A 24,168-nucleotide genomic window follows, 5' to 3' on the forward strand; every position below is an offset into this window, starting at 1 on the left:
GGGTTCAAATTAAGATCATTCACAGCCTTAAGATTTTTGGTGATCTTTACACCGAGGTAGGTTACAGTATATTTTTCAGAGATGTTACAAACATCTCACATTTGGAAAGATTTAATACCAAACCTGAGATTTTGGAGAACTGCTTCACGATATCCAATGCTAATCTAGCTTGTGACACATTTTTCAAAAAAAGTTTTTTTTACCATTTCTCAAAGTTTCAGATCAAAGTAGCGGTCAACTAAGCGTTTTTTTTCTTCTCACCTTTATTTAACCAGGTAGGCTAGTTGAGAACAAGTTCTCATTTGCAACTGTGACTTGGCCAAGATAAAGCATAGCAGTGTGAACAGACAGCAACACAGAGTTACACATGGAGTAAACAATTAACAAGTCAATAACACAGAAGAAAATATATACATAAAAAAAATAAGTCTATATACATTGTGTGCAAAAGGCATGAGGAGTTAGGCGAATAATTACAATTTAGCAGATTAACACGAGTGATAAATGATCAGATGGTCATGTGCAGGTGGAGATACTGGTGTGCAAAAGAGCAGAAAAGTAAATAAATATAAACAGTATGGGGATGAGGTAGGTAAATTGGGTGGACTATTTACCGATGTACTATGTACAGCTGCAACGATCTGTTAGCTGCTCAGATAGCAGATGTTTAAAGTTGGTGAGGGGGATAAAAGTCTCCAACTTGTATTCTCTATTGTGTTTACTATAAGCCAAGTTCCGTTACATTTAAGTAAGTTTGAGAGGGATACAAGTTAAAGTTACTCTGATCAAACAGGAAATCTAGTCTGCAACCGCCGCTATCTTCAGCACCCCTGTGAAATTATATATACGGGTATATGTTTTTCGCCGAGATGTCCAGTCAATTTGAGTAAGGTTAGTGTGTATTCTACGTAATGACGCAGTTGCACGTTATTACGTATTGGCGGCATCACGCAATGACATCACAACGTCATTTAGCAAAAAAATCAGGTTCCTGTGGATATTAGTTGGCAACACTGAGCGGAATGCGGCGAAAGCACCTACGGGTAACTAAGCTAGTCGCCACTTTGGCATTCAATCTAAAGCCATCCTTTTGTTTCAACTCCTCCACTGATCTTCAGACTTTACTCGACAAATAATGGATTTATTTCTAGTATCAAACATGTTTTGTTCTGATTAGTTTATTTCATATTCAGGCCGATATCTGTCTGTTAGCATTACGTCTTTCGATGATGAGAATTTACACAGACCTGTTCTGAATACCTGATTGTACTTTAGTATTTCTGATGAGAGACTTGCAATTTTATATTTAACCAAAACGTGTTTCGAAATGCTGCGTTCGCAGAACACGTGTCCGCAACTAGCGAGGTCACATGGCAAACACCGTTATTTAATGGCTGGCTTAGCTACCGGGGTTGTAACTATCATAAGTTACTTTATATAACTTTCTCCTTTCAGGATGCCGACGACTCGAATGTGCTGCTCTGGTAAGAAACATATTACTTAAATACCTGCTTCCGTGGTGGTTTTAGTTAGCAAGTTGCTAACCACGTGCCATGTTAGCTAGTATGCTTCCAGTCAGACCGGACCATCCATCAGTCGTTATAAACCCTGTTGCCTGTTCATAAATGGACCTCCCTAACTTCCCCCCCCTGGTCAACAGAAATGCAGGACAGATGTCTGGAAGAATGACACGTGAGTACATTGACTTTACCTCTAGGATCATTAGATGTGTTCAGCTTGTCTGCCCTTCACCTTTAAGGGATTCGCCAGGGCCATTTATCTAAATCCCAAGTTAATGGATACAATTTCAGTGTGGAGGTAGATTCGTAAGTGAATTTTAACTAGGATTAGCCCAGCTATTACGAATATGGTTATCAGCTAGCATGCTAGAACATACCTGTAGACTTCGACGTTATGCTAGCTTTAGTTAGCATTCGCTTGCAAAACTACTTTTAACTCACCTCAGTTCGACTCTGACATAACATATGTATCCATGACTTTATCTGGTTGGGGAAGTAAAGGTCCTCTGCCCTAAATCCCTAAGTATCTTTGTGTGCATTTGGGCAGACTGCCATACAACTAAATAGGGTAGTGCCCTTTGGGGTGGACTTTAAGGATGTGATAACTGACTACACGTGACTGGCCGTAAATGATGATCCTCAATGACAAGCATATATCTGATTTTTGGTGATGCTAACTTTGATCTGATGGCCTCCTTGTCCTGTGTTCCAAAGCCTCTTGTAGTAATATACAGACCAGTAAGTCACTAACTTGGATGTGTTCTTTGCTCAGGTCTGCATTACCTGTGACATGACTTCCTGACTTCCAGGCATCTGAACAGAATCTCCACTTGGAGTTCCATTCTGGAATAGGAATGTGGTGCTGGTGAGGAACATTTGAGTTTATTCACTGGTGTTCAGGACACTTCTAATGGCACCACATTTCTATATGGTCACTACATCCGGGCTTTATATGATGATCCATCGACAAGCATATGTCTGATTCTTTTGTGAAGCTACTCTTTGATCTGATGGGCTCTATTCAAGAGCCTTCTATCCTCATAGAAGCCAAGCTATAACTAACAGTCGTTTGTGATTCCTTCTACAGAATACCTGATTCCAGACTCATGAGACTGATGCACTTTGTGAAAATCCAGGTTGGTGAAATGTTAAAACACTGACATTTGAAATAGTACCCCACTTCCCTTTATAGTGCCCTACCTTAGACCAGGACCCATGTACTATAAAGGCAACATGGTGACTTTGGATGAAGGCAATTTCACCTTTTGGCTGGCCAACTGTACAAGATGGCTACCGGGACGTGCTACAGTCCCAATGATGATGAACTTAGCTCACTTTGAACCGATGTGAAACGACATGAACTACTGAGTGACTGTAGCTAATGCACCAGTTGTATGTTTAAATGTTTTTTTTACAGCAAAACACTAACTTCCTTTCTCATTTTAACAGACGTGGGGATGAAGTTTCCTGACGGGATTAACACGACCTTCACTGGTGAGTTCGTCCAACAACTATCAAACTGGGTTCCCCACTACGGGTAGGACTGGTCTTCCACCTGTATACATGTTGCTGGAATCCCAAAGGGCACCTTGTGAACTGCTCCTGAGTGGCGCATCGGGCAGGTCACAATACAGTACGGCCAGTTGGTCTCGTCAATCAGTAGTCCACTGTATAGGGACCAGTCACATGTGCCATGACTCTGTGGAACCAGTCACTTGAAGATGCTCCAGTCCCAATGATGACAATCTTAGCTCACTTTGAACCGATGTGAAACGACATGAACTGCTGAGTGACTGTATATAATGCTGCAGTTAGTCATCGATTCCTCAATCATCACACTAATAAAATGTTTGCCTTTCATTCTTCAGGGTTTGGGTGTTGTGGTCAGTTGCATTGCAGTGTGGACTCCAACATACTGGTATGTTGTGGTTCTGAAACTGTCCAAAGTGGCTCTTTATAGGTTATTGTATTGATATTTACACAGCATTGTTAACTTTTACTTGTATAGTTTAGCTGAACGTGACATGTTTTAGCTCTCCCAACCTTCTGCTGAACATGATGAATATTCTCTTTGGAATCTCGTTCGTCTGAACTCCTGTTGAGAAAAGGAATAGCTGACTTCAGCAGAGGGCTACGTAACCTGTCATAAAGGCTACATATGTTATGTCTAACCCCCTCCTTGTGCCCTCATATCTGGTCCCCACCAAGACTGTAACCTGAAGCTTATATCTTCCTAGGTTCTTCTGTATATGGCTGAACAGGGAGCCGTGATGCCAACTAGACTGGTGAGTTTTGGTTAATGAGTACGTTTGGCAATTGTTATGGGTAATGAATCTAGTCCATGTTTCTTAACCAGAGCCTCTGCCTTAGCCACAAGCTATAACCCGTCTAGTGTAGACTCACCGCAAACAAGAGGGAACAGTTGATGTTTGGTAGTCGTGGTGACTCTGGCTCCTAGTGATGACACCCGCACGCGTCTTACGCCCTGCGTCGACGACAGAACCTGCAAAGGTGGACCCACTGGCGTTGCCAGGGCAACAAGGGGACAGCTGGTTGGGGTTACCAACTGTCTGATGGGACCAGAGACTCACACAAAATAGCATTTGGCTCTGCATTGTTGATCCAAAATGGCTGCTATTAGATTTAATATGGAGAATCATTCATGTCATGCTAGTTGTCGCGGGTGATTTGTGCTGCTACTACTAGCGGTGTCCTGATGCAGTACAGGGCCTTTTGCAGCACCTTCCCTTTTGTCTCTCAGGGTGGTAGTGCTGGTCTTGGATCGTTTAGATAGCTGTGGGATAACAACTCAGACAAAAAAGCCATTCTTTAATGTAGTGCTGTTCAGCATGTTTATTTAGACTCCTCTCCTTCAGGTCCTGATGGTGGTACCAGACTAGTCACTAGAAGATGCCGGATACTGAACTACCTCAAGGTGTGTATGATCGACTTGACTTCTGTCCTTTATAATGTAGAAGTGATGATTTCCGGTTACCGCCCCAGTCTGATGTTACGCTGACTGATTGGTTACTGAACTGATCTATAGAGGTGGGTCTACTTTTCTGTACTGCAGTTTATCACATTAAACTGAATCTCCTCACATTAATATAGATCAATCTCCTCTTCCAGGTCCTGACTGTTGTACCAGACTGGCCACTAGCAGGAAGCTCTTTGATCTGACAGTGAATGAAGGTGTGTAATTCAAGTTATTGTGAGTAGAAGTGTAGCACAACCAGCTGGCAGATTATTTCACTTATCAACTGCAATCTATGCTACTTCCTGATGTTCAGACAATGACTGCAGCAGTCTGTCCACTCCTGGCTGAACGCAAGGCACAACATGAGGAAGTAGAATCAGCCACTCTAGTGTGGTGGGAAAATGTATCAAGACGATTCAAGGTCGAGACTGAATAATAGATGTGAAATTAATAATGGTGCCACCTGTTGGTTAGTAGAAGTGATGATTTCATATTACCGCCCCAGTCTGATGTTAAGCTGACTGATTGGTTACTGAACTGATCTACTCTAGCAGTGTGTTCTGGTCCTGGGAACCCAGAGGGGTGGGTCCCCAAGATTAGTTAATGCTGTGCTGTTGACTGATCTAATGTCTGACCACTAGTTCTTACAATATCACTTAATAATCCCTCAACTCTCCTCCCCCAGTTGATGTCCTTGTGGGTCTGCAGTCTTCAGGAAGGTGTGTATGATTGTTTTTACAGCATCTTCACTCACTGACCCTGCACCTCTTGCACTGGCTACAAACTCCACCTACCTTCTACCTACTCATTAACATCACTGGGGGAACTACACCTCCCATGAAAGCTTTGCTACGGCACACACCCACCACATGGAACATTCTGGAATTCTGTTTGTGATGAAGTTATGTCACAGTTGATTGGCTTCTGATGCTCTGTGGCTGGCATCAACCCAGGTTTCCCATCGGTCCTCCTGTGGGTTGGGCAGACACTGACAAGCCTGCCTTTGCTCTTTGGGGCAGGGGTAAGGTGGGCTGCCTGCCTGGAGGGACGGTGTCTGGGTGGGGAGCTTGTAGCCAGACCTTGGACCACTGGCTGGATGGCTACAATGACTGAACCCAAGTCTGATCTCATTTCAGAATGCTCTGCTTATAGTCTGCAGTACCTAATGTACTTCTGCATAATGTTTAATTAGGGATCTGTTCCTTCCAGGTCCTGACTGTTCCAGCCTGGCCACTGGAGGACTGTTGCTGCACGACCTCAAGGTGTGTAGGAACTTTCACTTGATCTGTTGCTCAACTTCTGTCCTGTATCATGTAGAAGTGATGATTTCCTGTTACCGCCCCAGTCTGATGTTAAGCTGACTGATTGGTTACTGAACTGATCTATACTCTAGAGCAGTGTTTCACAATCCTGGTTCTTGGGACTTAGATGTAAGTGTTCGTTTAGACTCACAGCTCAATTCTGATCTTTCACTAATTCGTCTTGAATAATCAGACCCTAATGTTATTGGTGAAACTCTGTTGTTTCTGAAATACTCTGGGATACCACCTAAGCTTTGTTCTTGGGGGGGCAAACACTTGTTGCCAGTTTTGTGTCCCCAGGATTAGAATACACTGCTATAGACTGATCTCATGTCTGACTACAAGGTCTTACAATGTCACTTCATGGTTTCCTACTTTCTCCCTCTAGGTTTCTGCCCCTCTGGTTGAGGTCCTGGTGTCTGCAGGGTTTGGAAAGGTGTGACTTTAGACGGCATCTTAACGCTCCTTCCACATGAAGCATTCTGGAATGTTGTAAATGATGAACTCCTCATGACACCCAGTCTGTTGGCAGTCCTGTGCTCTGGGGCTGGATCAAGGTCTGGCCTCCCATCGGTCCTCCTGTGGGTTGGGCAGACACTGACAAGCCTGCTTTTGCTTTATGGTGCAGGGGTAAGGTGGGCTGCCTGCCTGGAGGGAGGGTGTCTGGGTGGGGGCTTGACCCCAGACCCTGGACTGCTGGATGGCTACAATGACTGAACTATATGGACCTGATTTGGTTTCAGAATGTTCTGGATGTAGTCTAGTAATCTAAGATGGGGATTATTTGGTTTTAAAACTGTTCTGTTTGTTTAGATCTGGTTGGCTGCTGAAGTGTTGCTGTGCAGGTGGAGTGGGAAGGTGTGTAGGATTATTATAATGCACTGAGTATAGAGGACATTAACACCTTCCTAATATTGAGTTTACCCTCAGAACAGCCTGTTGTCTACAAAGGGTCTAAGCGTGCCACAGGGATGTTGGCCCGTGAAACAACTGTGGGTCGGCATTGGAGTCTAGTTAGCTGGATGTCCTTTGGGTGGTGGACGAGTTGATACACATGAGAAACTGTTGAGCTTGACAAACCCAGCAGTGTTTCAGTTGATACAAACCGGTGTGCCTGGCACCTGCTATGCCTCATTCAAAGGATCTTAAATCCTTTGTCTTGTCCATTCACCCTCTGAGTGGTACACAATCCTTGTATTGTGGTTTAAAAACCCTTTGAACCTGTCTGTTCATCTACACTGATTTAACCTGTGACTTCAATAAGGGCTCGCTGACTGATTGGTTACTCTCTGATCAAGTCATCTCATACCTTGTGTATTAGTCCCTACAGTATCACCAGGGTTTAATTCTCACACTATTTTCCCCTCTAGCTCTCCTGGTTTACACCTTTTATTTTATTTTTTAAATTATTTTTATTTTATTAACAAATTAATACATAAAGCACATGAGAGAACACAAGCATACATAGATTACAAACAATGGACAATGGAGCTGGGGGCGGGGCTAGGTGGTACAATATCACATTACAATTACACAAGGACCTTAAGGGACATGCATATACTTACAATTCTAACAGCTTTTTTTGTTAGTAGAGCATTTAACCGTCTTAAAATACAGTCAAATTTCTTTTTGTAGGGTACGAAAATGTGGTTTTCTGTTTGTACATTTACATTTGTGTATATGAAATTTGGCCAAAAGAATAATGAAATTAATTACATAAAAATGATTCCGCTTATTTCTATTGTATGTAAAGAATCCAAACAGTACATCGCTCCACAACAGTGTAAAATCTTCATAAATGTGTTCAATTATAAACCTACTGATGTCTTGCCACAGTTTTCTGCCATGCATACAATGCCGGGTGGTCAATACAAAAGGAGCCATTTGAGTTGATGTTTTCCTTAAACTTCTTCATATAGTGGTTGGCAGGATAATATTTATGAATAATTTTAAAGGAAATTTCCTTAATTTTGTTAACAAGTAGGTAATGTGTGTGGTAACATCCAAACTTTTTTTCCAACAGATATTATCAATAAATCCATTCCAATAAGGCATGACATAAGGTATAGATACAACATCCTGCTGAAACAAGGACTCCTGGTCTACACCTGCAAGCCCTCTTGCACTCCTGATTGGTCAGCAAGGGAGTGAGACGTCTCGTTGGAACTGGGGGAAACCAGGCCAAGTCAATTCAACCCTGTGACTGTTTTGCTGTGTAAATAAATCTACAAATTAATTATCGTCTTATGGTAGTAAATCATTTATTTTTAATGAACCATGTGACGTTCTGATTTCAATACTGAACAATGATGTCAATCTTCGCATATGTTATTCAAGGTTTTAAACCTGCACGTTTAACGGTGACTGACTTCTCACTGGCTATAGGAAGCTGACTGATTTAAGCCAATTCTTTGTTTTTGAAAATATGCTATTGTGAGCAGCATGTTTAGTCATGTAGTAAGCTCTAACACAATGGGATAGACATTGAATAAATTCAGTTTACGACGCTACCAATACCGCCAAAGATGGTGGATAAAGTGTTCACTCACGCCTTTACCATTGGGTCGAAAAGAAAATTACGGTATGGAACTGCGTGTTTATGACGGACATCAATGTGCCGGCTTGTAGTTCCGGAACCTCTGGTTCGTTCAACTTACTATGGTGGAAGGGATAGGTTTTTGTGATCAGTAAGAACGAGGGTTAAAGGCGCTGCGTGGTAAATTTTTTTGCGTTGGTCGTGAAGCATTTACGCTGATTTGTGTCGGGCCATAATTTCGTGGAGCAATGCAGAGCTGTTAAGGAAGTGAGTCAATACAGGCTCTACCGTCAACCAATAGCATTAATGCGAACTGTTACACAATGAGGCACACAGTGGTAGAGAATTTGGGTTCTGACGACTACATGGTAATTCAGTGTTGGTTCATGAGGCTAGTTTCCCGGACACAGATTGAGCCTAATCCGGGACTACATTTACATTAGAATTCTGGCGATTAACAGGAGAGAAAAAGCCGTACGTACAGTGGTATGAAAGACGCAAATATTAATTTCTAAAGTTTGCTTTGCTCAGTATTTTTCAGATATTTTGTCAGATGTTACTATGGAATAGTGAAGTATAATTACAAGCATTTCATAAGTGGTTTTGTCAGAATTTTGGGGAGTTTGTTTGTTCACCCCCCTCTTGAGGATCGCCCCAAACAATCGGGAAGATGGTAGAAAAAAGTGTGAGAAAAAAAGTGTTATTGACTTGTTAATTGTTTACTCCAAGTGTAACTCTGTTCACAGTGCTATGCTTTATCTTGGTCAGGTCGCAGTTGTAAATGAGAACTTATTCTCAACTAGCCCACCTGGTTAAATAAAGGTGAAATTAAAATTAAAATAAGAGAAAATGACTTTACCCCAGTCCTCAGCAGTCAAATCCCTGTACCTTTTGCAGAATATCAGTCTACCTGATGTTTTTCCTGCAGGTAGTGGCTTCTTTGCTGCCCTTCTTGACACCAGGCCAACCTCCAAAAGTCTTTGCCTCACTGTGCATGCAGATGCACTCACACCTGCCTGCTGCCATTCCTGAGCAAGCTCTGTACTGGTGGTGCCCCGATCCCGCAGCTGAATCAACTTTAGGAGACGGTCCTGGCGCTTGCTGGACTTTATTGGTCGCACTGAAGCCTTCTTCACAATTGAACCGCTCTCCTTAAAGTACTTGATGATCCGAAAAATGGTAGATTTAGGTGCAATCTTACGGGCAGCAATATCCTTGCCTGTGAAGCCCTTTTTGTGCAAAGCAATGATGACGGCACGTTGCAGGTAACCATGGTTGACAGAGGAAGAACAATGACTCTAAGCACCACCCTCCTTTTGAAGCTTCCAGTCTGTTATTTGAACTCAATCAGCATGACAGAGTGATTTCCAGCCTTGTCCTCGACAATACAGCTGTGTTAACGAGAGAATCACTGACATGATGTCAGCTGGTCATTTTCTGGCAGGGCTGAAATGCATTGGAAATGTTTTTTTCGGGATTCAGTTCATTTGCATGGCAAATAGGGACTTTGCAATTAATTGCAACTCATCTGATCACTCTTCATAACATTCTGGAGTATTTGCAAATTGCCATCATACAAACTGAGGCAGCAGACATTGAAAATTAATATTTGTGTCATTCTCAACTTTTGGCCACGTCTGTACAGTTAATATTGTGCGCCGTTCAGTACTGGTCTGCGTCACACCATCCATATGGCACCGATCACATGTTCCTGTCAATCATAAATTGGCTTTTTAGGAGATTCCACATTTTCTGAGATCAATAAACATTACCATTATAGCAGGTGCTTTTAATTTGAGTACAAATGCTTCAATTCTGTGACGTTAGCTGATCTCAGAATGATTTAAGCCTGCGTTTACCACAGATTCTTGTTTTCAGTGTTGATGTAAAAACATTTCCCCAGAGCATTTGTCCAACAAACCATGGCAGTTTGTGCCTAACAAGATGCCATTACTATTACTCTCTATAGCAGCTGGGTCTGGTCTACCTAGTTAATTGAATACGACACATTGTTCAGCGAATGGTAGTCTCGCTTGCCATCCGTCTCAAACCTCATTTTGTCTGCATTGTGTGTATTGTCTCCACCTTCTTGCCCTTTGTGCTGTTGTCTGTGCCCAATAATGTTTATACCATGTTTTGTGCTCCTACCATGTTTGGTGCTGCTACCATGTTTGGTGCTGCTACCATGTTTGGTGCTGCTACCATGTTTGGTGCTGCTACCATGTTTTGCTACTATGCTGTGTTATGTGTTGCTGCCTTGCTATGTTGTCTTAGGCCCCAGGCCCCGTCCCTGCAGGAGGCCTTTTGGTAGGCCGTCATTGTATATAAGAAATTGTTCTTAACTGACTTAATTATGTTAATTTAAAAAAGAGAAAAACCTAAGCACTTTTTCCACATCTATCCTCTTCCAGTTCGTTGGATAGAAAATCTGTATGTCTCTAGTGGTGAACTGGGATAGTGCAGCAGAATGCGACAGTCCTATAATTTCGGCCATACAGTGGTTCGGCAAAATTTGATCAGGAATTAAGACTATTAGTGTATGCGACAATGTATGTAAAAGGATTATTGGTATAAAATTCCTTTAATCACTCAGATGGATGGTATTTTCTGTGGCATTCAAAAGGTCTTCGTCTGACATTGGACATGGTGTCAAACAACCTTTCACCTGACTGATGCATGCTTTCCTTAAAGGAAAATTCCACCCCAAAACGGTCTTTTGGTATTTGCAAAATGCATCATATGGGGATTCGTGTATTTTGAAAGTTCCATATCTTGAGAACCTGATTGTTGATAAGCAAAACATTTTGGGACGATGTCACAATGGACAAATGAAGCAAATACCAGAAGATGGTTTATGGACGGCGTTGTCCTTTAACTGGTTTCTAGAACTCCCTGGAAAACTGTATTTTATGCTGTTATTCTGTAGTCATGAAATTAAAACCTTTTCAAGACATGAAGTCAAACCGTTACACACCAACACTAACCATGGTGGGGTGACTGAATTTAATATACAGTTATACACCAACACTGACCATGGTGGGGTGACTGAATTTAATATACAGTTATACACCAACACTGACCATGGTGGGGTGACTGAATTTAATATACAGTTATACACCAACACTAACCATGGTGGGGGGACTGAATTTAATGAACAGTTACTGACCATGGTGGGGTGACTGAATTTAATGAACAGTGACACACCAACACTAATCATGGTGGGGTGACTGAATTTAATTAACAGTTATACACCAACATTAACCATGGTGGGGGGAGTGAATTTAATTAACAGTTATACACCAACATTAACCATGGTGGGGGGAGTGAATTTTAATAACAGATGCATTGAAGTGAGGCACTGGTTGGCAGAAAACCAACCAACCGCTGTAAACATCACTCAGTATGATGCTACTGTCTAGTAGCAGCCTAACAGATCTGACAGGTGTACGACACAGCAGCATCAATGAGTCAGCCAACTCATTTTCATTAACAACCGCAAATTCATTGGTTTGAGTTCAATCAAAACGCTGATGTGCGTTTTGGTTGTTGAGTCAATTAGATCTAGAAGATTCTCTTCTTGGAGGCAGGCCACTCGATTTCGTCTCTGCGTTATATTGGCATCGAACATGTCACCCTCCCTAGGAGAGGGGGTGACCTTGATAATTTGTTGTTAAAACGAGAGGCTGCCTGCATCTTTAATTTAAAGACCCTTGCGCCCTTCGGTCTCAACGTAGACTTTGATCTGAAGCCATTCTTGTGATTATAGTGACTTTGCCATTGTAATTGTGTGTAAACTTGTATAGTCAAATTAATCTATGATCGTATGCTATCCATTTGTTTGTATACTGTTCTTTGTATGCCATTTTAATATTTGATTATTAACCAATGGTATTAGGCCACTCTTGGCCATGATTACAGACACCTGTGTCTTTTGACACTACATAAACAAGTCATCCCGCAGTGTTTGTGATTATACCCTGATGAAGACAGCTTGGCTGTCGAAACGTTGGCATTACATTTTTGCATCTGAGCTCCTAGAGTGTGTGGCTCTCTTTTACTTTCATGTTGAGTCAATTTGACCCACGGACATTTCAAGCTTACCGGTATCTTTCTAAAAATGTGTTCCTGCTTTGTGATGTCATCCCCCTCCTTGTTGTTTGACATGACAAGCAGTACAGGGGCATGATGTCACAAACACACTGGTACCCAGACTAGAAACCAATTAACACTGATCCTGGTACCCAGACTGGAAACCAATTAACCCTGGTCCTGGTACCCAGACTGGAAACCAATTAACCCTGGTCCTGGTACCCAGACTGGAAACCAATTAACCCTGGTCCTGGTACCCAGACTGGAAACCAATTAACCCTGGTCCTGGTACCCAGACTGGAAACCAATTAACCCTGGTCCTGGTACCCAGACTGGAAACCAATTAACCCTGGTCCTGGACTGGAAACCAATTAACCCCTGGTCCTGGACTGGAAACCAATTAACCCTTGTCCTGGTACCCAGACTGGAAACCAATTAACCCTGGTCCTGGTACCCAGACTGGAAACCAATTAACCCTGGTCCTGGACTGGAAACCAATTAACCCCTGGTCCTGGACTGGAAACCAATTAACCCTTGTCCTGGTACCCAGACTGGAAACCAATCAACCCTAGTCCTGGTACCCAGACTGGAAACCAATTAACCCTGGTCCTGGTACCCAGACTGGAAACCAATTAACCCTGGTCCTGGTACCCAGACTGGAAACCAATTAACCCTGGTCCTGGACTGGAAACCAATTAACCCCTAGTCCTGGACTGGAAACCAATTAACCCTAGTCCTGGTACCCAGACTGGAAACCAATTAACCCCTAGTCCTGGACTGGAAACCAATTAACCCTGGTCCTGGTACCCAGACTGGAAACCAATTAACCCCTAGTCCTGGTACCCAGACTGGAAACCAATTAACCCCTAGTCCTGGTACCCAGACTGGAAACCAATTAACCCCTAGTCCTGGTACCCAGACTGGAAACCAATTAACCCTAGTCCTGGTACCCAGACTGGAAAACAATTAACCCCTAGTCCTGGTACCCAGACTGGAAAACAATTAACCCCTAGTCCTGGTACCCAGACTGGAAACCAATTAACCCTAGTCCTGGTACCCAGACTGGAAAACAATTAACCCCTAGTCCTGGTACCCAGACTGGAAAACAATTAACCCCTAGTCCTGGACTGGAAACCAATTAACCCCTAGTATTAACCCCTAGTCCTGGACTGGAAACCAATTAACCCTGGTCCTGGACTGGAAACCAATTAACCCCTAGTCCTGGACTGGAAACCAATTAACCCTAGTCCTGGTACCCAGACTGGAAACCAATTAACCCCTAGTCCTGGACTGGAAACCAATTAACCCTGGTCCTGGTACCCAGACTGGAAACCAATTAACCCCTAGTCCTGGTACCCAGACTGGAAACCAATTAACCCCTAGTCCTGGTACCCAGACTGGAAACCAATTAACCCCTAGTCCTGGTACCCAGACTGGAAACCAATTAACCCCTAGTCCTGGTACCCAGACTGGAAACCAATTAACCCTAGTCCTGGTACCCAGACTGGAAAACAATTAACCCCTAGTCCTGGACTGGAAACCAATTAACCCTAGTCCTGGTACCCAGACTGGAAACCAATTAACCCCTAGTCCTGGTACCCAGACTGGAAACCAATTAACCCCTAGTCCTGGACTGGAAACCAATTAACCCCTGGTCCTGGACTGGAAACCAATTAACCCCTAGTCCTGGACTGGAAACCAATTAACCCCTAGTCCTGGACTGGAAACCAATTAACCCCTAGTCCTGGACTGGAAACCAATTAACCCCTGGTCCTGGACTGGAAACCAATTAACCCCTAGTCCTGGACTGGAAACCAATTAACCCCTAGTCCTGGACTGGAAACCAATTAACCCCTGGTCCTGGACTGGAAACCAATTAACCCTTGTCCTGGTACCCAGACTGGAAACCAATCAACCCTAGTCCTGGTACCCAGACTGGAAACCAATTAACCCTGGTCCTGGTACCCAGACTGGAAACCAATTAACCCTGGTCCTGGTACCCAGACTGGAAACCAATTAACCCTGGTCCTGGTACCCAGACTGGAAACCAATTAACCCTGGTCCTGGTACCCAGACTGGAAACCAATTAACCCTGGTCCTGGTACCCAGACTGGAAACCAATTAACCCTGGTCCTGGACTGGAAACCAATTAACCCCTGGTCCTGGACTGGAAACCAATTAACCCTTGTCCTGGTACCCAGACTGGAAACCAATCAACCCTAGTCCTGGTACCCAGACTGGAAACCAATTAACCCTGGTCCTGGTACCCAGACTGGAAACCAATTAACCCTGGTCCTGGTACCCAGACTGGAAACCAATTAACCCTGGTCCTGGTACCCAGACTGGAAACCAATTAACCCTGGTCCTGGACTGGAAACCAATTAACCCCTAGTCCTGGACTGGAAACCAATTAACCCTAGTCCTGGTACCCAGACTGGAAACCAATTAACCCCTAGTCCTGGACTGGAAACCAATTAACCCTGGTCCTGGTACCCAGACTGGAAACCAATTAACCCCTAGTCCTGGTACCCAGACTGGAAACCAATTAACCCCTAGTCCTGGTACCCAGACTGGAAAACAATTAACCCCTAGTCCTGGTACCCAGACTGGAAAACAATTAACCCCTAGTCCTGGTACCCAGACTGGAAACCAATTAACCCTAGTCCTGGTACCCAGACTGGAAAACAATTAACCCCTAGTCCTGGTACCCAGACTGGAAAACAATTAACCCCTAGTCCTGGACTGGAAACCAATTAACCCCTAGTATTAACCCCTAGTCCTGGACTGGAAACCAATTAACCCCTAGTCCTGGACTGGAAACCAATTAACCCTGGTCCTGGACTGGAAACCAATTAACCCCTAGTCCTGGACTGGAAACCAATTAACCCCTAGTCTTGGACTGGAAACCAATTAACCCCTAGTCCTGGACTGAGAAGCATATGTGTCTGGGAAACTTCCCCTAAAACTAGCATTATAGAACTGATTATGTTGTCATAACAACATCCCACAGAGCAGAGGTTGAGAAACACTGAAGCTTCTTCAGATGTGTTTTATTAATGCAACACCCAGGATGTTAATCTGCAGTGAAGACGCGTGCAGCGATGTCATCCAGTAGCCAGTCTACTCCGGTCAGTAGGTTCTCTCCTGTCACAGCACTGCAGCCGATGATACACCAGTGGTGGGTCTTAATGTCATCCAGACCCAGGGCCTACACACACACACACAGAGTAATAGATGAATACAAGTATTAGACATGAAATCAGTTATCAACCCACGGGATGATAAAAACACAGAAATTGTGTGTGTGTGTATGGGGGGGGGCGTACTGTGTTCCCACCTCTCGAATGGTCTCTTTACTCAGGGATCCAGGAAGGTCCTGTTTGTTGGCGAAAACTAGGAGAGTAGCTCCAGATAACCTCTAGAGAGGAAGAGAGAGAAAAAGAGAGGGTAGATAAAGGGAGGCGAGACATCAACAGTTAGTAATTCATAAATGTTCACCATGCGTGTGTGTGAGTTTTTGGTGTGTTTACTCCTCTGTGTATGTGTGTGTGTACCTCCTCCATCAGCAGAGAGCTAAGTTCCTGTCTGCAGTCCTCCAGTCTCAGTCTGTCTGCGCTGTCCACCACCCACACCAACCCATCGGTGCTCTCAAAGTAGTTCCTCCAGTAAGAACGAAGGGATTTCTGACCGCCCACGTCCCAGATGTTTAACTTGAACCTGAGGAGGACGACGACGGGATGAGAAGACGATGAAAAGAGAGGAGTGTGTATTCTCCATCTGTCTAAGAGAAGAGGTGTAACATGACTCTGCCGATGATGCTGGTGTGTTTTAACTTACCCTTTATGTTCCAAGGTTTTGATGTTGAACCCCAGTGTAGGAGAGATGGTACTCACATCCTCGCCATTGAACTTCTTCAGAATAGTGGTCTTACCAGCGTTGTCTAAGCCCCTGCAGTACATGATTAAGGACTGGGAATGGCCAGGGGGGGGGGGGACTTCCGTACAGATTAAAGGGTGACACACACATCATCGTTTTAACCATGTTAGCCAGTGGGTTAAAAACTTAGCTTATAAACATGGCAAGATATATAGCCTAGCTATGAATGTGACTGATAGATAGTAGCTAGCTTAGCCTACTTGCTGACAAGCGAAGCTAGATGACCACAGCGAAATGGCCACTTTAAAAAACACAAATGTATCAGGCCCAAAGGCAAGGCGACAAAACGAGTCCGATCACATAGGTAGATACGCGGATGAAAGTGGTTTATCTAGTACATATAGTCATGTAGATATAGACAGGTAAACATCATAGCTAACTAACTCATCACAACTCTAATTTCATTGCAGCAAAAAAGGATACAACATAAGGAGTCGCATCTCTCGCTCCTTGTGCTTCATTTTCTTCAGTATTGTCAGCAAACCCATCGTGACGAACGTTTGATAAACTATTTAATATAAAGCGGAAGTAACACAAGATAAATAGTGGTATAATGTTTTAACTTTTGGTTATAATATCAACACATAAATTGTCTCTCATGACCGTTGCTATCTAAAACAAGCACGGAGCTCCAAGACAAGCCGGAAGTTGATACTAAAGTAGTCCCGCCCACTCTAATCGTGGATTGGTGAATGTTTGGGACAAGCTTCAGATAAAAATATGATTGGTTGAGGTCAGCGTCACTCAAAAGGCTTTAGGCTATTTGATTCGTAAACCGCCACCAAGGCAAAGGCGCGGATGTGTCAATTCAGAGGGAGCAACAAACGTTTGGAAACGTATATTTTGGTTTCCACTAGTTACCACAGCGAAAAGGTCAAAATTGGCTATATTGTAAAAATGAATGAAAACAAAAATGAATGTTCCTTTTGTGTCTTGGTAATGGCTGGGTATAAGGTTAGCAGTGGGGTTAGGTTTAAATCTCATTTTAAGAAGAGGAATTGTAGAAATAGGCAGGCTATAAGACTTTGTGGCTGGGGTAACTAGTGACGACCTTAGATTTTGTGACAAAAAAGCGCAACACGTGGTTCATATCAGGGACGACAATGTTAGGAGATATTGTAGGCATTAGATTGTTCAAAAATAACAATTCTTACTTCATTAGAGATTATTGGTTAAATCCACACTTTACATTTTATGGAGACCTTTTATGGACAACAGGCTGTAGTGTCATCGGGCTTAGAGTTGTTTATTATTCTCTTAATAGACATACACTATAAGACCAAAAGAATGTGGACACCTGCTGTCGAACATATCATGCCAAAATCATGGGCATTAATATGGAGTTGTGTGGCTTAGACTTTCCACTTCACAATAACAGCACATACAGTTGACCGGGGCAGCTCTAGCGGGGAAGAAATTTGATTAACTGACTTGCTGGAAAAGTGTCATCCTATCCAGGCGGAATCACAACCGGCCGTGATTGGGCGGCGCACAATTGGCCCAGCGTCGTCCGGGTTTGGACGGTGTAGGCCGTCATTGTAAAAAATAATTTGTTCTTAAAGTGACTTGCCTAGTTAAATAAAGGTTTTTAAATATATATATTTAAATGATGGTGCCACGTTGAAAGTCACTGAGCTCTTCAGTAAAGCCATTCTACTGCCAATGTTTGTCTATGGAGATTGCATGGCGGTGTGCTCGATTTTATACACCCTGTTAGCTAATGGTGTGGCTGAAATAGCCGAATCCACTCATTTGAAGGCATGTCCACATACTTTTGTATATCCAGTTAATGATCAAATCATTTGGTCAGTTATTTAACGTTTCTTATTCGATTCTTGATAAGACTATGAAGATTATGTTGATCTTTGTAGTAATGTGTAACAACAATCGTATGTAGCACACAATCTACCTGATTTACTCAAAATATATAGTTGAAGTCAGAAGTTTACATACACCTTAGCCAAATACATTTAAACTCCGTTTTTCACAATTCCTGACATTTAATCCTAGTAAAAATTCCTTGTCCAGGGTCAGTTAGGATCACCACTTTATTTTAAGAATGTGAAATGTCAGAATAATAGTAGAGAATGATTTATTTTGGCTTTTATTTCTTTCATCACATTCCCAGTGGGTCAGAAGTTTACATACACTCAATTAGTATTTGGTAGCATTGCCTTTAAATTGTTTAACTTGGGTCAAACGGTTCAGGTAGCCTTCCACATGCTTCCCACAATAAGTTGGGTGAATTTTGGCCCATTCCTCCTGACAGAGCTGGTGTAACTGAGTCAGGTTTGTAGGCCTCCCTGCTCGCACACACTTTTTCAGTTCTGCCCACAAATGTTCTACAGGATTGAGGCCAGGGCTTTGTGATGGCCACTCCAATACCTTGACTTTGTTGTCCTTAATGCCATTTTGCCACAACTTCGGAAGTATGCTTGGGGTCATTGTCTATTTGTAAGACCCATTTGTGACCAAGCTTTAACTTCCTGACTAATGTCTTGAGATGTTGCTTCAATATATCCACATCATTTTCTTTCCTTATGATGCCATCTATTTTGTGTGGTGCACCAGTCCCTCCTGCAGCAAAGCACCCCCACAACATGATGCTGCCAACCCCCGTGCTTCAAGGTTGGGATGGTGTTCTTCGGCTTGCAGGCCTCTCCCTTTTTCCTCCAAAAATAACGATGGTCATTATGGCCAAACAGTTATTTTTGTCATCAGACCAGAGGACATTTCTCCAAAAAGTACGAACTTTGTCCCCATGTGCAGTTGCAAACCGTAGTCTGTCTTTTTTATGGCGGTTTTGGAGCAGTGGCTTCTTCCTTGCTCAGGTAATGTCGATATTGGACTCGTTTTACTGTGGATATAGATATTTTTGTTTTTCCTCCAGCATCTTCACAAGGTCCTTTGCTGTTGTTCTGGGATTGATTTGCACTTTTTGAACCAAAAAATGTTAATCTCTAGGAGACAGAACGCGTCTCCTTCCTGAGCGGTATGACAGCCGTGTGGTCCCGTGGTGTTTATACTTGCGTACTATTGTTTTTACAGATGAACATGGTACCTTCAGGAGTTTGGAAATTGCCCCCAAGAATGAACCAGACTTGTGGAGGTCTACAATTTTTTTTCTGAGGTCTTGGCTGATTTCTTTTGATTTTCCCATGATGTCAAGCAAAGAGGTACTGTGTTTGAAGGTAGGCCTTGAAATACATTCACAGTTTCACCTCCAATTGACTCAAATGATGTCAACTAGCCTATCAGAAGCTTCTAAAGCCATAACATAATTTTCTGGAATTTTCCAAGCTGTTTAAAGGCACAGTCAACTTGGTGTATGTAAACTTCTGACCCACTGGAATTGTGATACAGTGAATTATAAGTGAAATAATCTGTCTGTAAACAATTGTTGGAAAAATGACTTGTGTCATGCACATAGTAGATGCCCTAACCTACTTGCCAAAACTATAGTTTGTTAACAAGACATTTGTGGAGTGGTTGAAAAACAAGTTTTAATGACTCCAACCTAAGTGTATGTAAACTTCCGACTTCAACTGTAAGTAGGCCTATGTCTACAGCCTATCCACGATCTGTGTCAGCGAAATTCCCCGCGTTGATTGAAATTATGACTGTCTAATCCTACCTCTATATGTATCATATCCCTAACAGTCTGTTTATTAAACTTGGTGGAATTGAAATCCTAATCAAAACTGTTTTTGACCCTCCAAAATGACCTGTTAAATTGTGTAAGTTTCACACATTTTATTGATCTGGAAAATGATATTCAAGCACAATTTTTTGAAACATTTTTGGATAAAAATTATAAAAATGATTTGGAATAAAGTTATTCAAATGAATAGGATATCCGTTTTTCAAAGGCTTTTGGTTTGACAATGATATTTATTTTATTTGTGATTTGTTAGACAACACTGGGGAGTTTCTGCCGTTTGATGCGTTTCATTGGTACATTTCGGGTTAATATTACTCAGAGAGAATATATGTTTGCAAAGCAATTCCACTTTCTATACTTTGTTATATTATGAGGTTGTTCCTTTTTTTCCAAGTTTACAAATGAATGACTTGAAGAACACTTTGTTATGTTATGAGATTGTTCCCTCTTTTACAAGTTCACAAATGAATGATTTTAATCTTTTGGATAAAAAATTCAACAATAAGTGGATACGTTTGGCAGTTAATGAAGTAATTTTGGGTGATTATAATTCAATATATTGCTATTGATGTCGTCATGATTGTCGTATGAAGTGGACCAATGCGCAGCGTGGCATGAATGCATTATTTTATTGAATGACGAAAGACAAAAAATAGGATAGGCTGTAGACATAAACTGAACAAGCTAACAAAACAACAAACGACCGTGACTGCTAATGAAACATAGTGCTAACATGCAACTAGACATAGACAATCACCCACAACCCACAATGACAAAACAGGCGACCTAATTATGGTTCCCAATCAGAGACAACGACTAACACCTGCCTCTGATTGAGAACCATATCAGGCCCAAACACAGAAACAGACAAACTAGACATCCAACATAAAATGCCCACCCAGCTCACGTCCTGTCCAACACTAAAACAAGGAAAACACAAAAGAACTATGGTCAGAACGTGACAGTACCCCCCCCCCCCGGTCTCCGACCACACAACCTAAACCTATAGGAGAGGGTCTGGGTGGGCATCTGTCTGCGGTGGAGGCTCTGGCGCTGGACGTGGACCCCACTCCACCATTGTCTTTGTCCACCTCCTTAGCGTCCTTTGAGTGGCGACCCGCCTAAATGGCCCCACTGGACTGAGGGGCAGCTCGGGACTGAGGGGCAGCTCAGGACTGAAGGGCAGCTCCGGACTGGCTGACGACTCTGGCAGATCCTGGCTGACGACTCTGGCAGATCCTGGCTGACGACTCTGGCAGATCCTGGCTGACTGGCGGCTCTGGCGGATCCTGGCTGACTGGCGGCTCTGGCGGATCCTGGGCGGATGGCGGCTCTGGCGGATCCTGGGCGGATGGCGGCTCTGGCGGATCCTGGTCGAATGGCGGCTCTGGCGGATCCTGGTCGAATGGCGGCTCTGGCGGATCCTGGCGGCTCTGGCGGCTCCCTGCTGACTGGCGGCACTGGCGGCTCTGGACAGACTGGCGGCTCTGGCGGCTCTGGACAGGCTGGCGGCTCTGGCGGCTCTGGACAGGCTGGCGGCTCTGGCGGCTCTGGACAGGCTGGCGGCTCTGGCGGCTCTGGACAGGCTGGCGGCTCTGGCGGCTCTGGACAGGCTGGCGGCTCTGGCGGCTCTGGACAGGCTGGCGGCTCTGGCGGCTCTGGACAGGCTGGCGGCTCTGGCGGCTCTGGACAGGCTGGCGGCTCTGGCGGCTCTGGACAGGCTGGCGGCTCTGGCGGCTCTGGACAGGCTGGCGGCTCTGGCGGCTCTGGACAGGCTGGCGGCTCTGGCGGCTCTGGACAGGCTGGCGGCTCTGGCGGCTCTGGACAGGCTGGCGGCTCTGGCGGCTCTGGACAGGCGGGAGACTCTAGCGGCTCTGGACAGACGGGAGACTCTAGCGGCTCTGGACAGACGGGAGACTCTAGCGGCTCTGGACAGACGGGAGACTCTAGCGGCTCTGGACAGACGGGAGACTCTAGCGGCTCTGGACAGACGGGAGACTCTAGCGGCTCTGGACAGACGGGAGACTCTAGCAGCTCTGGACAGACGGGAGACTCTAGCAGCTCTGGACAGACGGGAGACTCTAGCAGCTCTGGACAGACGGGAGACTCTGATGGTGCTGGGCAGACGGGCAGCTCAGGCGGCGCTGGGAAGACGGCCAGCTCAGACGTTGCTGGGCAGACTGGAGACTCCGGCAGCACTGGAGAGGAGGAAGGCTCTGGCAGCGCTGGACGGAGGAGCTCTGGCGCCTCTGGACTGAGGGGCTTTGGCGCCTCTGGACTGAGGGGCTCTGGTGCCTCTGGACTGAGGGGCGGAAGCTCTGGCAGCGCCGGACAGGCGGGAGACTCCGGCAGCGCTGGAGAGGCGGGAGCACCTGTAGGGAATAGACGGAGAGACACCCTGGTGCGGGGGGCTGCCACCCGAGGGCTGGTGATAGACCGGACCGTGCAGGAGCACTGGAGCTCTTAAGCACCGAGCCTGCCCAACCTTACCTGGTTGAATGCTCCCGGTCGCCCTGCCAGTGCGGCGAGGTGGAATAGCCCGCACTGGGCTGTGCAGGCGAACTGGGGACACCATGCGTAAGGCTGGTGCCATGTACGCCGGCCCAAGGAGACGCACTGGAGACCAGATGCTTAGAGCCGGCTTCATGGCACCTGGCTCGATGCCCACTCTAACCCGGACGATGCGAGGAGCTGGGATGTACTGCACCGGGCTATGCACCCGCACTGGGGACACCGTGCGCTCCACAGCATAACACGGTGCCTTCCCGGTCTCTCGCCCTCCGGTAAGCACAGGAAGTTGGCGCAGGTCTCCTACCTGGCTTCGCCACACTTCCTGTGTGCCCCCCGTCCCCAATAAATTTTTGGGGCTGACTCTCGGGCTTCCATCCGCGCCGCCGTGCTGCCTCCTCATACCAGCGCCTCTCCGCCTTCGCAGCCTCCAGCTCTTCTTTGGGATGGTGATATTCTCCTGGCTGTGCCCAGGGTCCTTTACCGTCCAACTCGTCCTCCCATGTCCAGTCCTCCTTGCGCTGCTCCTGCTGCCGCTGCCTGTCACCACGCCGCTTGGTCCTTGGTTGGTGGGTGATTCTGTCACGTTTGTCGTATGAAGAGGACCAATGCGCAGCGTGGTATTAATGCATTCCTTTTATTGAATGACGAAAGACACAACGTAAACTGAACAAGCTAACAAAACAACAAACGAATGTGACTGCTAATGAAACATAGTGCTAACATGCAACTAGAGACCTAGAGAATCACTCACAACCCACGATGACAAAACAGGCGACCTAAATATGGCTCCCAATCAGAGACAACGACTAACACCTGCCTCTGATTGAGAACCATATCAGGCCAAACACAGAAATAGACAAACTAGACATCCAACATTAAAATGCCCACCCAGCTCACGTCCTGACCAACACTAAAACAAGGAAAACACAAAAGAACTATGGTCAGAACGTGACAGATGTGACCAACCCATACTGTGGTCAAAAGCAACTACCTTTAATTGTCCATTTATCTCGAAAGTTAAAGAAAGTAATTTTAAAATATTTTCTTCCATCTACCCTGTTAATGATTTCTTGCACATAAGATTTGGGTTATTTATTTCAACCCAAAACAATTGGGGGGGGGGGGGGGGTTCAACTGGGGCCTGTTGCACAAAAGTAGAATTAAGACATCCGGGATAAATGACTCAGCTGAGCTCAATGAAGCCAAAACATGTGCGTCCAGGCTTAATTGGTTGCACAAAGACCAAGCCAGGATGAGCAGACACGGATTTATTAAGCCAGGAGAAACCAATCCTGGATAGGTGCGCGCTCACGGCTCACTCAAATAGACCCCGCCACAGATCACAGATTAACTGATTTACCATGGCAACTAGAGCCGCGTACTTTTCCCGGTCGGAGCACAAATGCTCATGGAGGCATACGAGGAGGTAAAAGATATAATTAAGAAGAAAGGCAACACCGCCACAGTGATAAAGCAAAGAGAAAAAGCGTGGCAAAGTATTGCAGACCGCCTGAATGCGTAAGTAGTGCACAATTACACACTCACCGCTCCGCTGAAACATCACAATTACAATTCAAATATTTAATTCACATCTCCAAAAATGCAGTTGTACTGTAATTATGAAACGGTTCAATTTT

General features: G+C 44.6%; 1 protein-coding gene, 1 long non-coding RNA gene and 7 other non-coding genes across 15 annotated transcripts; 8 read left to right on the forward strand and 1 right to left on the reverse strand.

Moving 5' to 3' along the window:
* The first annotated feature begins 969 nt into the window (after positions 1–969).
* LOC116353944 (uncharacterized) lies at positions 970–8,042 on the forward strand. Of its 7 annotated transcripts, none has more exons than XR_004203350.1 (15): positions 970–1,043; positions 1,456–1,484; positions 1,661–1,692; positions 2,293–2,385; positions 2,608–2,656; positions 2,970–3,014; positions 3,389–3,438; positions 3,758–3,805; positions 4,397–4,455; positions 4,650–4,712; positions 5,183–5,216; positions 5,690–5,759; positions 6,187–6,234; positions 6,612–6,656; positions 7,822–8,042. It is a non-coding gene; the product is annotated as an uncharacterized LOC116353944 (long non-coding RNA). The 7 variants fall into 7 exon arrangements; XR_004203344.1 differs by having other exon boundaries at positions 971–1,043; positions 5,707–5,759; XR_004203345.1 differs by lacking the exon at positions 7,822–8,042 and adding an exon at positions 7,169–7,186 and having other exon boundaries at positions 971–1,043; positions 5,707–5,759.
* Positions 2,830–2,893, forward strand: LOC116354103 (small nucleolar RNA SNORD29). Its single transcript, XR_004203506.1, has one exon. It is a non-coding gene; the product is annotated as a small nucleolar RNA SNORD29 (small nucleolar RNA).
* LOC116354106 (small nucleolar RNA SNORD29) lies at positions 3,251–3,314 on the forward strand. Its single transcript, XR_004203509.1, has one exon. It is a non-coding gene; the product is annotated as a small nucleolar RNA SNORD29 (small nucleolar RNA).
* Positions 3,572–3,643, forward strand: LOC116354112 (small nucleolar RNA SNORD30). Its single transcript, XR_004203515.1, has one exon. It is a non-coding gene; the product is annotated as a small nucleolar RNA SNORD30 (small nucleolar RNA).
* On the forward strand, positions 3,973–4,099 carry LOC116354127 (small nucleolar RNA SNORD22). The gene has a single exon (XR_004203527.1). It is a non-coding gene; the product is annotated as a small nucleolar RNA SNORD22 (small nucleolar RNA).
* On the forward strand, positions 4,491–4,560 carry LOC116354122 (small nucleolar RNA SNORD31). Its single transcript, XR_004203522.1, has one exon. It is a non-coding gene; the product is annotated as a small nucleolar RNA SNORD31 (small nucleolar RNA).
* On the forward strand, positions 4,970–5,039 carry LOC116354113 (small nucleolar RNA SNORD31). The gene has a single exon (XR_004203516.1). It is a non-coding gene; the product is annotated as a small nucleolar RNA SNORD31 (small nucleolar RNA).
* LOC116354117 (small nucleolar RNA SNORD31) lies at positions 5,810–5,879 on the forward strand. The gene has a single exon (XR_004203520.1). It is a non-coding gene; the product is annotated as a small nucleolar RNA SNORD31 (small nucleolar RNA).
* Positions 8,043–15,441: 7,399 nt separating the features above from the next.
* Positions 15,442–17,015, reverse strand: arl2 (ADP-ribosylation factor-like 2). Its single transcript, XM_020504658.2, has 5 exons — positions 16,783–17,015; positions 16,261–16,371; positions 15,978–16,140; positions 15,761–15,841; positions 15,442–15,631 (listed from the first exon to the last, which is right to left on the reverse strand). Exons 1-5 carry the CDS (start codon positions 16,845–16,847, stop codon positions 15,497–15,499), a joined length of 555 nt encoding a protein of 184 aa, XP_020360247.1. The 5' UTR covers positions 16,848–17,015; the 3' UTR covers positions 15,442–15,496.
* Positions 17,016–24,168: the final 7,153 nt, after the last annotated feature.

This window comes from Oncorhynchus kisutch, linkage group LG16, assembly GCF_002021735.2.
Source record: "Oncorhynchus kisutch isolate 150728-3 linkage group LG16, Okis_V2, whole genome shotgun sequence".
Classification (NCBI taxonomy): Eukaryota; Metazoa; Chordata; class Actinopteri; order Salmoniformes; family Salmonidae; genus Oncorhynchus; species Oncorhynchus kisutch.